The 14,781-nt window shown below is 39.8% G+C and overlaps 1 protein-coding gene across 1 annotated transcript in view; it reads right to left on the bottom strand.

The window, feature by feature from the left end:
- Tsga13 (testis specific 13) overlaps positions 1-14,781 on the bottom strand; it is a 43,308-nt gene that overhangs the window by 8,038 nt on the left and 20,489 nt on the right. Inside the window, exons 5-6 of the mRNA XM_047562102.1 lie at positions 3,169-3,247; positions 840-911 (exon numbers count right to left, since the gene is read on the bottom strand). Of these exons, the coding sequence (XP_047418058.1) occupies positions 840-911; positions 3,169-3,247 (151 nt within the window). The remainder of the gene's footprint in view (positions 1-839; positions 912-3,168; positions 3,248-14,781) is intronic.

The raw sequence follows: 14,781 nt of genomic DNA, 5'->3' as shown, positions 1-14,781 counted from the left end.
GTGGGGTAAGGTGAGAAGTTGAGCAGTGACTGGGCAAATCTGCCCCAAAACCTGTTGACCCAAAACCGTAGGAAGCTCTCTGTCCCCAACTTCTCTCAATATATTCATTCCCCTGCAAATAGACTAAGGGACTGGGGAAAGGCAACAAAAACGTTCACACAGGAACAGGAACAAGATGATTTAATTCTTCAAAAATAAAATGTAACACAGTACTCAGCACAATGGGGCAAACCAAGAAGTTTCTATGTGTCTCAATGTTCTTGGCCTTGTCTTGACTACCATCTCTGAGGCAGAGAGTTAAACCAGGGACCGAAGCCCGTTGCTCAGAGCTCTTCAGGAGCATGGTGGCTTCCCTTACCTCCCACCTTTTAACACCTCTCCGCAGGCACAGCTGCCCTAACAGGCATTCGTCAGCACAAGGTTAGAAAGGAAAAGCTATCCCGTCAGGAAACACACAGCATGTCACTTAAAAGCATGGGTGGGCAAAGGGCGGGCCCACTAAATTTGCTTTTCACGCAATAGGAGGATAAGAGGCAGGGAAAGGAGAGGGAGAACCTGGATTATAAATATGTTTTCCTTGATTATAAATATTTTTTTCTCAAATGAAAAAATACCAATTGTAAGGACCACTTTCTGCACAGAGCTCCCCTCCCACCTCACCATGAGGATCCAAGCTCTGCCTCAAACCTTATATTCCCAGGGCTGCTCTGCCTCACTGTCCTGGAAAGGGACCGCAGCCCTGGGAGGTATGGAGGACTAGCAGTACTCTGCAGGGGGCCTCTGCTCTGCTGCAGAAACTCATCCTTAGAGATCTCTTGGGGAAACATTTTTCTACCTACCAAATTTGGATGAACCGAGTAGTACCGAAGGTTCTTTAGGACAAATTTGGATTGCCCGATGAAATCAAAAATCTAAAGACAATAAGAAGAAATATTGGTTTCAAGTTACTCCCATTTAAACAGTAGTCCTCTCCCTACCTCACCTTAGTCTAATGCACACTTAGCGAGGGCGCTGGCCTTCATGTTTTGCACTCTGGGTTTCTGGAATGAGAACCTTGGCAAGGAGAGCAGGGTTCTGAGAGGGAAGCTTGTAAAGGGAAATGCAGACCAGACTTATGAAATGTCAGGTAAGGCTCTTCCAAGGTGAAGTCGACAAGCACAGCATCCAAGCTCTGACAGGGACACATCACCCCCAGGAATCACACCCCTTCCTCTGCCTTTCCCCTATCTGTCGTGGTGAGATGGAGTGGCAATCAGCCTGGAGGACCATCTTGAAGGAGAAAAGCAAGTCACAAAAGGGCAACAACCCAAGGGTTGTGGATGCAAGGGGACCATGGGGACCAGTCTGTCAACAGGGCTGGGAGCAAACCCACAGAGGAAGGCAGAAGAGACTGCATTTTTGAATCTCTCTCTACAATACTCTTTTTCCAAAAATGTTCCAAAAAGTAGTTGAATTTTAGTATTGCTTCTGTCTACTTCTTTGCATTGTTGTGCTGGTGGTAATGCTAGTTATTCGTGAATTTTTTAGTGTCTCCTCTGGTAGCAGAGGAGCTGAGCCTCCTTCATCCCCTGCCTTTCATCCGCTGCCTGCTGCTCCCAGCACTGCTGCCTCCTTCTTGCTTAGCCCTGGGTTAGTTAAATATGAACCCAAGGGAGGAACATAAGGAGTGCGTTGTGTGTGAACACAGGAGTTGAAAGCTCCAAATTACCTTCTTCTGCCTTAGCAAAGTCAGAAATCGGGGCGGGGGGGGCACTTAACCACCCAGCCACATCCCCAGTCCCTTTTTTGTATTTATTTAAAGACAGGGTCTCACTGAGTTGCTTAGGGCCTCACTAAATTGCTGAGGCTGGCTTTGAACTCTCCTTCCTCCTGTCTCAGTCTCCTGAGCCACTGGGATTATAGGTGTGTGCCACCACACCCATCTTTTTTTTTTTCTTTTCTTTTTTTTTTTTTTTTTTTTTTTTGATACCAGGGATTGAACCCAAAGGCATGGAACCACTGAGCCTCATTCCCAGTCCTTTTTAAAAAATATTTTCTTTTGAGACAAGGTCTTGTTAAGTTGCTTAGGGCCTCACTAAATTACTGAGGCTGGCTTTGAACTTCTGTGGATCAGCATTTCTAAAGATTGCTTCACCCACCAGGAGGTGGTATGGTTCGAAGGGGTACAGGGAAAAAGAGACAAGCTTGAGGTGAATAAAGTGAGGAGGCCAACAGAGGAAAGGGAAGTAGTTAAGAATGGGACACAACACGGGAGACCAGTCCTTACTCTGTTCTGGGAGGAAAGTGCCAGAACCTGGCAATTCTTGGGGTTGGAAGAGAACTGGAAAGAATATGGATGAGATGAATTATGGGACAAATCCAAAGCTACAATCTTTTAATTTATATTACCTTTCAGAAAACTGAAACCTGTTTGTTCAAAACAAAAGTATATTATGAAAAACCTGCTCTGCAAATATATGTAACATTTAACTACTAGAAATCTAAGAAAAGTTTACTGGGGAGAAAGGTATGAAGAAGATTTTTTTCTTTTAAGGTTTTTTTGTTATTGTTGTTGTTTTTGTTTCTTTTCCTTTTCTTTCTTTCTTTCTTTCTTTCTTTTTTTTTTTTTTTTTTTTTTTTTTTTTTTTTTTAATTAATTCTAGGAGAGAAAGTCCCTGGGGAAAATGTTTTTAACTCCTGAATTTTTCTGAGGGAATTGCATCTCTGTTCCAAATTAGTCTCCAGTGGTTGAATAAACCCACAAGATTGTCCAAATTGGAATATGTTTTTAGTTTTGTATGTTGACTTGCATTATCACTGGCTGATGAAATGAAAGTTGGCCTGGAAAATTCACTTGAATATGCTAATGCTGGGAAAGCAACCAAGACGCTTAGTGGAGCTCTGCTACAAGAGGTAGCTTTACAGTCCAGGTAAATCAGGGGTTAACACTCCCTTACTCCCTGAGATAGGTTTCTGGGTCCTGGGCTCCACACCCTGATTTGTTGCTGATGTGTCTTTGTATCCTCTTTTTTTCTATGCTTCTTTCACAAAATGAGATAAATTAATATTGTTCTTTATATCATCCTTTACCCCGTTTTGCTTTCCCATCAGAATCTATAGCCCCAGCTGGTAAGTACTCTAAGCAAACCCGAAGATTACACGTGAACTTGTTCTACTGCTTTTCCTTACCTCGTCACCATCAGCAGCCATTCCTTTCTCAGGCTTAACTGGCCTGTTTGATGATACCTTTGGTTTGCTATTTTGAAATCTGAAAAAGAGGCAGAATAGCCAGTTGCATTTGCTGATTCAGTGTCCTGGCCTTCTGGATGTTCTCAGTCTCCTTCAACTAAGTTTAGGAGCCTAATTGAGAAGATTATTAATTAGGTGATCACAAATTAAATGTTTAGTAAGAATCATATTCATTATCCAGTCTGCATGCTGGAGAAAATTTTGGTTTAAAAGGTTGAATATGTGGGACATCTAAGCGATCCACTAACATCCAAATGAATTATTTTCTTCTAAGATAGGAGTTTTAAATCACCCAAAGAAGAGCTGTAGTTGACTTTCTAAAGAAATTCTTTTGGGCAGCTAGACCCTCAGAATACCCTTAAAGACCTGCTACTATTTTGAATGCCTACTCCTACTCTTCCTGGAAATGGCACTGTCTTTGCCAGTGATGAACTTCACAACTGAATTTCCTGTTCTTATTGACCTTGCTTAGATTACTGTCTATCTCATCTTCCTAACCACATCTAAAAGTTTGTCTTTGTAGAACTAAGGTAGTAAAACTAACCATTAATGGCAAATATTTTCAAACTCGCTTACTTTCCTATACCTCGCTAGACACCTATCCCCCTCTGGGGAAAAAGGGGAGGAAAGGGCAGAAGTTGCAATATCTAATAATAAAGTATTTTGGATTCCCTGATTCTTTGTCACCCCATTCACTGCCTGAATATAGTGGATACTTATTAGTAAGAGTAGGTTAATGATTCAAATAAATGGTTCTCTTCCTCTTCAGAGAGAATTCTGATTGGGGGTTAAACTAGCTTAAATTCAGAAGAATTCTGCAAGTACCTCAACTAAACCTCTTTTCTTTAAAAGTGAGCTTAGCTGAAAAAGGTCCAAAGTAAGAAAAGTAGAAATAGCCAAGCTAAGTAGTTGGTAGATCAACTGGCTACAGCATGGTGCAAACAATCCTGAATTCAGGATCAAATCCCATCCAGGGATGAGAACTTCCATCTATTGCTGACTACCAGTTGCCCCATTAGCACGGGCTCTTAAAAATGGTCCCAAGGGAAGAAGGACACCCACTGTGGATAGACCAAAATAAATTAATTCAACTTAACATCTGGAAATTTGTGCCCTTCTGATGTGGCCTACTGCTGTAAGTTATCTAATAATAAATAACAATTTTTACTTTAGTGCTTTTTCAAATGATTCTTTGGAATCTTAATGGCAGCACAGGATCCCTTTTCTTCAAGTCCAATGTAAGACCTCGAACTACATGAAAAACATTTCTTTAGTCCAACAGTGCTCATCTAGTGCTTTCTTTTTGACTATAGTTGCTACATGAAACAAAGACCAGGTTCTGGTTTTTGATCTGCAAACAGTCAATTAAAATGTATTTAATGAGGTTCTACTCTGTGATTAGCACTGTTCAAAGTGCTTTGGGATAAAAAGTAAACTAGTATAAAACAGTGTTTATAACTTAGTTAAGCAAACGAGACTACACACTTGCCATATCTCTCTTCGCCCATTGCTATTCACTGCTAATTGGGCCAACCTAAGGCAGGGATTCACTCAAGTCCAAACTCAGTGTCTCTAAATGGTCCAGGTCCTGCAGTGATTCAGTTCAATTCAAACATTCTTTCCTTAGCACACACTGTGTGCCCAGCCTTCTTGATCCTGTGTGAGAAACAAGAGGAGACTGATAGACAATATTGTAGATAGAGAAAATACACAAAACATGGTGATCCTTGCCTGCAATAACTTAAGTTTATTTGACCAATGGGAGGAGCAGACATGATTATTAACTGTGAAGCAACAATGACATACATGCTGATGAAGTGAACTTTATCTCTTGGGAGTTCTCAATTTGTTCATCTGTAAAGCGGAGGGTATTAACCAAAGGATTTAAAGGTGACATTCTAAATCCATGATAGTGGAGAGATTTACCTACATGAATATCTTAAATAAATGAATTCGCATGTTTTGGTAGTGGGAGAAAGTTGAAGGAACTGCCATCTTTTAATTTTCCTCTCCTTTTAATACAACCACACCCATCCATAGATTAGGACTGAGAAGCTAAAAAAAAGTGTGGATATGTACTGAGGGGGTTTTCTATGCATAGACAATGAGAAATGGAGATAAAGGTTAATGATGTGGAGTGCACCATTTAGAGAAATAAACCGGTCAGTTAGGTTGAGGGAAGAGGCTTCCTTAAAAGGGTGGAGCTTGAGTCGGGTCTCCTTGCAGGACAGTGTGTGAAACTTTCCACCTTCCTGGAAGGTGATTGTTGTTTTAAGTAGTAAAACATAACGGTAGGCAGACCCAATGGAAGCACATGTTGGAGACCTTGACAATCAAGGAGAACTTCCATAAGATGTATAGCCCATAAATGTATAGTATAGATGTATAGTTCCCGTAAAGAACACAAACTTGGGAAAATGCTCTGTGTTCAGGTCAAGAGGTGTTTTTTTTAGTGTTTATGTCTAGTTCAATGGTCTAAAGATGATGATCCAGAGTTTGGAACTAGACAGCTTAACCCTAAAGTTCCCATCTGAAGAAGTAGACTAATAAGCCCATCCTCCTCTTCCTCCCTCATTTTTAATTTTTATTTTTTTGGAACTGTAAGTTCAGTTTGAATATATATTAAAGCGAAAATAAAAAGGAGCTATCCAAGTGGGAGCCCAGGCTGGAAAAAAAAAGTCACACAAACACAAAAACAACACTCAAAATAAAAATATTTCTATCTGGGCATGGTGGTGTGTACCTGTAGCCTTAGCTGCCTGGGAGGCTGAGGCAGGAGGTCAGGCTGAGTAACAGAGTGAGACCGTCATTCTCAGAGACAGAAAGAGAGAGAGAGAGAGATCTGAAAGACTTGGTGAGCAATACCTTTGAGGACATTAGGGAAGTAGATAAAATTCCTTGATATGGAAATTTTCCATTTGGAAAATATCTTAATGATTCTCTTCTGGATTCTGGAGGAGACACAGGAAATTTGTGATGAACAGGCAGTCTAGAATGTGGAGGTGTTCTATGTTGAAGACAGAGAATGATGAGAACAAAGACATACTTAAACACAATCTGCTCCAATTTATTTTTCTACCCTGTATGCTCCATATACACTGACCTGATTAGCATCTCCTAATCCATCTTTTCCTTAGCCAACATTTTCACCCCATTCCTCAAACAGAGTGTTACAAACACAATGAGCATTCCTCTCTTTATTCCTCATACCTAAAACACTCTCCCTAAATATTTGAATCTTTTTTCTTTATGTTACTGTTCAGATCAAGCTTCTCAAGAGAAGACTTTTCAAACTCTAGTCTACAGGCTTTGGTGGTTTTTATTGTTGTTGTTTGTTTTTCGTTTTTGTTTTTAGGTGTATGTATATAGTATCTTGTAGTTCTACTTATAATTTCTTATATGCAGATCTTGTCTGTCCCTGAGGCAGTCAGCTCTTTAAAAATGGAAATGTGAATGTTAAGTATATTTACACCCTCTGTGCTTTGTATGCTAATCACTCCAAGTCAGTATTTGTTTATTTCAATATATTTACTGAACATTTATGACATATTAGGAACCAAAATAAATCAATTGTAATTTTTTTTTTTTGGTACCCAGTATTGAACCTAGGGGTGCTTAACTACTGAGCCACACCCCCAGCCCTTTTTATATTTTTATTTAGAGACAGGGTCTCACTAAATTGCTTAGGACCTCGCTAAATTGCTGAGGCTGGTTTTGAACTTGCAATCCTCCAGCCTCAGCCTCCAGAGCCACTGGGATTACAGGTGTGCACTACCATGCTCAGCCCAGTTGTGTTCCTCTACCTTAAGAAGTTCACAGTTTAGGGGCTGGGGCTATAGCTCAGTGGCAGAGCACTTGCCTAGCATGTGTGAGGCACTGGGTTTGATCCTTAGCACCACATAAAAATAAACAAATAAAATAAAGTCATTCTGTCCATTTACAAGTACAAAAAAATTAAAAGAAAAAAAAGAAGTTCACAGTTTACCTAGGAAGAGACAAGGAAGGTGTTGACTGCAACATTGTGATGCCTTTATTACAGATAAATTCAGGATGCTGTGGGAGCAAAGAGGAAGAGCACTTATTCCAGACAGGAAGAGCCTGGGAAAGACTTGGGACTAATACTAAACTGAGCCTGCAAAGGTAAGTGTGAGAAAATGGACACTTGTGAAAGAGGGAGCAGCACAAGCAAAAACACAAGAATACAACAAAGTATGACTTATTTAGGAGAAGTGAAATAATTGCAGAATGTCTTGTACATCAGACCTATGGGAGGGGTAAAAGATGTAGATAGGATTCAAATCCTTAAACGAAATCTTTGCTAGGAAGCTTGTAGGTTACTTCAAGCAATGAAGAGCTATAAAGGGATGTTTAAGTACAGAGATACATTCAATGATACGTATTTCAGAGCTATGCAGACTGTGGCAGCATGAACTGTAGAATGGAAAGACGTAAGAATTATAGATTAGAGCCGGGTGCCGTTGTGCATGCCTAGAATCCCAGCGGCTCAGGAGGCTAAGGCAGGAGGATCACAAGTTCAGAGCCAGCTTCAGCAACTTAGCAAGGTCCTAAGCAACTCAGCGAGACCCTGTCTCTAAATAAAATATAAAAAGGACTGGAGATGTGGCTCAATTGTTAAGCACCCTAGGTTCCAATCCCTGGTCCCAAAATAAAGAATTATAGATTAGAAAGTTGAAAAGAGGCAAGATGAGAAGGTTATGGCGGCATTGGGAAGGGGCTGAGCAATGGTAAGAGTTTGTAGCTGCCACATACTTATTCCATTCACCCCGTGTCCTAGTCCTGGGTGATTTCTTTCACCAGGAATTTGAAAGATAATTGCATCTGTACCTCTTGCTGAGGTCCCCAGAGCTATCCCAAATTTAGTTCTCCCTGAAGCATGGTTTTTCAGTTTTCCTTTCAATTCTCTGAGTTTTCCCAGTATCCTTTCAAATAACTCCTCCCCTTTTGCTTAAGTTAGTAGAAATGAAAAGGTTAGTTTCTGTGGCTTGCAACCCAAAGCACATACACTGATAAAAACTCTGAAGCAAGGCAGTGACAGTGAAGAGGGATAAAAGGATATCTGAAAGATACCAGGAAGGTAGAATTAAGATCTAGAAGCTAGGGCTGGGGATATAGCTCAGTTGGTAGAGTGCTTACCTCACAAGCTCTAAGGCCCTGGGTTCAATTCCCAGTACCACACCCCAAAAGAGATTTGGAAACCAGCTGAATCCATGCTAAGGAGTCACATTTTTAATTTTGTTATTGGAGCAAATGGAAATGCAATTTACAAAATTAAGGATAAAGGAGTTGGAGCAAGTTTGAGGATAAATGTTGAAATTTGTTTTTGTCAGTTAAGTATGATGGACAGGTGGGGACATTGTCTAGTAAATGGTTTGAAAGATGAGTCTAGAGCTTAGGAGAGATATGTTTGGTGCTATAGGCTGGACTTTCATGTGTCCTCCTCCCATGTTTGTATGTTGAAGCCCAATCCCCAACATTAGGGTGTTAGAAGGTGGAGTCTTTGGGAGGTGATTAGTTCCATTATAAAAGAGACCCCAGAGAGCATCTTTGTCCTTTCTGCTATATGAGGACCCTTCAAAAAGATGGTTACCTATGAACCAAGAAGCGGGCGCTTATAGAAACAGAATCTCCTGGCACCTTAATCTTGGTCTTCTAGCTTCCAGAACAGTGAAAAATAAATTTCTGTTGTTTATAAGTAATTCAGTTTATGGCATTTTGTTATAGCAACCTGAACAGACTAAGACATTTGGGATAGAATTCACATTTGGTCATCAGCCCCAACTATATGTGCTAGCTGAAATCACTGGAGTAGATGAGATCAAGTAGGAAAAATGGTGGACTGTAAAGAGACTAAGACATAGGACAGAGCCCTGGACTAGGCCAGCATCCAAGGAAGAACATCATAAGTGAATGGTACGAAGAACACTGAAGACAGAGGTCAGAAGTTGGAGGAGAACCAGGAGAAAGTAACCACATAAATCATGGGAAGAGATGATGTCATATTAAAAGAAACAAAACATCTAATTTAAATGTGGCATGTGAACTACAATTTCTGAAGGTACAAAAATGGATCAAAACTCACAAAATGACCAAAAGCTTAATTAAAAACCCAGTACTGCCAATTAAGAGGCAGATAAAAAATCTTCTAGAGACTGAAAAAACCTATCAGGCTTGAGATGGAAGAGCCAGGATTTGCTCACAGAAACAGGGACCATGTAATAAAAGAATATGAATTATCTGGCAAAAGATAATGTAAATATCCATTGATTGATTCATTACCTCCCCCCCCCTTCTCTCTCTCTCTCTCTCTTTTTTCCAGAGAGACAAGGGCACCTGAACCAAAACTCAGAGTGGTCATCTCCTCCTACAACTAGGGTACGGATCTAAGTCGGGACCTAAGAATAGTTCCTTTTCATCCCTTTACCTCCACTACTTTTTATATTCAGATGGAGACTTCACTCTCCAGGTAACAATGGGGCAGAAAGGATGGGATCTTAGCGGTGGCCCAGTGCATTCCAGGAGAGGTAACCTCAGGAGCAAAGAGCAGGAGATGAGGGCACGTTCAGGTAGTACTCTTTACAGAACTATATTCTTCCTCTTCTTTCATTTCTAACTGTTCTTAAGATAGAATCATCTTCCCTCTTGCACATATTGGTATGAAAGGTAAGTAAAAGTAAAAGAAGAATCACCTTCCTTCTGCAAAGAAGACGTGGTGGTACGTAATGTTGAACACGGGTACCACATTTCATTTTGGGTTCACTCTTTTTCAAACAACTGCCAACAACACATGGTGCTCTTCCTTTAGAGGGGAAGCCAAACTTTTATTAGCGACTAGACAAGTAGTTCCGTTTCAGGGGATGTATTAGGAAGCCAAATTTATGTTCACAACCCAGCCACAGTCTCCAAACCAGCTTTTAGCAAAAAGGAAAAAGAAAACCCTGATATTTTGAACTTACCTGATTCTTGAATGTTTTTATTAATTGCCTCAGAACCCATATGGAGAAGAGACATGATTGGTACCTTAAATACTTCAACATCCTGGCTGTTATAGTTTTTATGTTCTAAGTTGGTTCAGATTCCACAGAACGAGGAAACTCGTTCAGAAAGTCATCTTCTTAGCAAAGGAAAAATGAAAATCTGCTAGAAATTGGGGACTGGGTAAGGAGCTTTGCCTAGCAACCTATCCTCCATCCACAGGCAGAAAGTAGAACCAGGGTTTAAAATTCACTCACCCCTTCTGTTTACCAACATCCATTCTAAACAGAATTAGCATTATTCAGAGATGAATGAATAAAAAATGATTTTCGCAGTTAATGAATTTTATGATGGTATGAATACAGCAGCAGCAATTGCCTCTCTGGCATAAATGAGATGCCAAGAAAGACTGGCAGGAATGGAGAATACGGAGATTGGTAATCTGACAACTGGGAATCAAGGCCATGAAATTCATTTGTGTATCTGTTAAAAATGTGGGGAAGTGTACTTACTAGAGAGAGTAGAAGCTGTAACTTCCATTGTTTAGCATTGGAATATCAGGTGGATAGGAACCACGAGAGAAACAAAAAGGGAAAAATGAGATTTTAAATATACCAGAGGTACAGTAAGGGATGGAAGATGGTCTCAGGAAAAACCTAGAAACCAAACACGGCCACCAGAGCAAATTTCTAAATGTTTCAAATATGATATATGAAGGAGGAAAGAATGTGCTGCTCTTCCCTGTCAAGGTATCCCCAACACTCCTTTCTTCTTAGAGCCTTTCCCTTGATCTCACTCAATGGAAGAAAGAAGATTCTTAGCTTTTAAATACAAATGTCAAAGACTCAACTGCAAAACAGAATGATTTAGGAAATAGATGTGATCAGTTCAGATGCCTGTCTAATGAAGAAGGCAAATAATTAATCTCATAGCTTTCTACCCTCATATGGGAGACCTAGTGTCACAACTGAGTTACCATTGGGTATCATAATCGAGTCCACTTATGAAGGGTAGATTCTGGGCAACGAGCACTAGTTCATTGCCATCTCTGTGAGACCAAAACCAAGAAGCTTCCTCCCAAACCTATTACTTTGTAAATGTTTTTGGTTCTTCCAGTTCTTCCAAATAACTTCATACTCCGGATGCTGTTAGAGCCAGCAACAGTGATAAAGAAAAATAGATAATTGTACCAAACTACATATTATAAATATTTCCCATATATTAAACTTTCATACCAAACCATGCATTAAATTTCAATAGTGGCAAAGACTTTTAAAAATATGTCAGTTGAGTTAGGGAGATGGGAGTGGGGAGGAGGAGGATTTTGAGGAAGTCTCTTCTGTTTCCCTTTCTCACTTTGCTTTCTCTCAAGAGGAAAATCTTATTGCTATTTGGGTTTCCTTTTCTTCTTCAAGAAGTTCTCTAGACATTTAAGTGTTTGTAAAAATGGGTTTGACTTATTCCTCTGGCCAGCTCTTCTCTTTGTTCTCCCTTACATATATCAGGCTAATCCAAGCATTGGGTTTCCTTCAGATAACAGGAAGATGCCTCTTAGATGCTGTGCTTCTTGTGAGTAGCCTCCCATGCCAGTTATTTACGTATTGTTTCTCAGGTGCAAACTCCACCTTCTAAACTCCATTCTGAGATGCAAACTACATTTCCCACATTCCCTTACCCAATGGACTACCTATTCGGTTCTGCCAGAAGGAGGGACTAGTGGAAGATTGGAGTGTAGAAGGGAAAAAAAAAAAAAATCCTTCCTGTTTTCCAGTTCTTGTCAGCATCTCTCTGGCAAAAGCAGTTGGCTCATCTACAATTTCTCTGGGCATCTGGAGTATTGATAAATGATCTTTGTTGCCAGTTTGCTTTTTATCATTCTGTTTAGCATGGGCCACAGGCCAAGACTTCAAACCACAAAGCCCCAGACTCATATTCATTCATTCATTCAATTTTTGTTCAATTCATTCTGTTTACCACAGGCCAGCAAATACAGCAGTAAATAAAAGAGGCACAAGTCCCTGTCCTCTTGGAGCTTGCCTTCCAGGGAGGGAGGTAGGGGTTATTTGCAAGAGTAGTCTATTTCTTGGTAGCTTGGACTTGACAGTTGGAAATAATTATTGATTTTCCCTCCCCTTTAAGCCCATTCCCTCAGTCTTACTCATCTTAGTGAGTGACAATGCCATTCATTCTGTTATTTAGGCAAAAAAACAAAAAACAAAAAACAAAAAACTTTGAAGTTTATTCCTGATTTCTCTCACTCCCTCCTATTCATTTTTGTTTTTTTTTTTTCTATTAGAACATTATAATTATACATAGTAATTGGGTTCATTTTTGCAAAATCATACATGCAAGGGATTTTATTTCAAGCCCCATTTCCTGCCTCCCTCTATTCTCCCTCCTCTACCCTATTAAACTTCCTTTCTTTCACATAGACATATAAGTGAAATTCCCTTTGGTATCTTTACATATGAATATTACATGGTTTTGTTAAAGTCATTCCACTTATCTTCCTCTTTCCCTCCTCTCCTCCCTCTCATTCTCCTACATCTACTCCACTCACCTTCCCCTATCTTTATGTTTGATCCCCTCCCCCATTGCCTTCTTTCCCTTATTTTGCTCTAGCTTCCACATATGAGATGTGATTTCTGAGTCTGATTTATTTTCTGAGTCTGATTTATTTTCATTTAGCATGATTTTCTCCATTTCCATCCATTTACCAGCAAGTGTCATTATTTCATTCTTCTTTACGGCTAACTAAACTCCATTGTGCACATATAACCACACTTTCTTAATCCAATCATCTGTTGATGGACATCTGGGTTGATTCCATAATTTGGCCATTGTGATTGTGCAGCTATAAATGCAGTGGCTATGTCGCTATAGCATGCTGATTTTAGATCTTTAGGATAATCACTGAGGAGTGGGATAGCTATGGTGGTTCCATTCCTAGTTTTTTGAGGAATCTCCACACTGATTTCCAGAGTGGTTGTACTGATTTGCAGTCCCACCACATCCTTGCCAGCATTTATTATTATTTGTGTTCTAGATAATTGCCACTCTGACTAGTCACTCCCTTCTATTCTTAATTCTACACATCCAATCTGTGCATTGTCAAGTCCTATTGATTATGTCTTCAAATATATTCCAAATCTGAAATACGGGTACTTTTCAAACATCCTTGCCCAATCCAAAGTCTCCTGTTGCTTTGGCCTGTTTAAACAGTCATTTCTTTTCTTGGTATAAATCGCTTTACTAGGAGAGAGAAAAAATGGAAGCAATGTTAGGGAGTGAGCACTCTATCAGGCAGCGATTAACTGCATGTTGGAGGTTCTCATCAGCTCTGTTCCCCTTAAGAAATTATAGACTTCTGTAAGAAAGAGTTCCAAATGATCTTTCTTAGGCCCTGAAGAAAAGTCTATGAATAATAGCCTAAGTATGTCATTTTCTTGAGTTTGCAGGCTGTGCTTGCCTCACAGTGGAACAAATACACAAAAAGGAAGAGAAATGTATTTCTATATATAGATTATTTTTAATATAAAAAACAATTATTTTCTTGCTCAAAATCTTCTAATATCTTCCCATTATCCTGAGATGCTCCTGCCCCTTCCTAACTTCACCTCCTGCTAGTCTTCTGTCATGTCAGCCACTCTTGCCATCTTAGACATCTTGCTAGTCCTCAAACATGCTAAGGTCATTCCTTTACAGGGCTTTCTTAATTCTATTCTCAAAAACTTCCTATAGCTTACTCCCTCCATTCATTTTTCTCTTCAAATGTCCCCTTACAAGAAAGACCTTCCTAGCTGGGAACAGTGGTGAACACCTGTTATTCCAGCTATTGGGGAGCCTGAGGCAGGAGGATTGAAAGTTCAAGGCCAGGGTCAGCAACTTACCGAGACCCTGTCTCAAAATAAAAAGGCTGGAAATGTAGCTCAATAGTAGAGTGCCCCAGCTTTCAATCTCCAATACCAAATAAATAAATAAATAAGTAAATAAATAGGGCTTCTTCTCTCCCAATCGTGTTCTTTTTGCTATGCTTTTTTATTTTTCAAAGTTCTTAGATTTATCCCTAATATATTCATTCATTTACTATCCATTTCCTTCACAAGATTATACCCTCCAATGTGGTAAACACTTTGAACTCTATCCCCAGGTGCCTTGGGCAGTAGCACTTGGCACATGCAGAATACTTGTTGATTGGATGAGTGAATAAAAACTGAAAATTTCCATGTAGGGCTGAGGTTGTGGCTCAGTGGAAAGAGCGCTTGCCTTGCATGTGTGAGGCACTGGGTTTGATCCTCAGTACCACATATAAATTAAATAAAATAAAGGTCCATTGACAACTTTAAAAAAATTTTTTAAAAAGGTTTCATGTGAACCATGTGAGATTTTGGGTTTCAAGTTATTGTTGGAACTACCTGATATCCATTCCAAAATTTCTTCCTTTTTATCTCATCCTGATAGAAGAAATACTAGATCCAAGGAAAAAGCAGATAGAAGCACTATCGAAGGGTCTATGTGGCTTATCTGTAGCCTCTCTGAGGCATTTCTACCTACCCACCG

The sequence above is a fragment of the Sciurus carolinensis genome, chromosome 8, assembly GCF_902686445.1.
Source record: "Sciurus carolinensis chromosome 8, mSciCar1.2, whole genome shotgun sequence".
NCBI lineage: Eukaryota > Metazoa > Chordata > Mammalia > Rodentia > Sciuridae > Sciurus > Sciurus carolinensis.
This window is presented reverse-complemented; position numbering and strand designations above follow the sequence as displayed.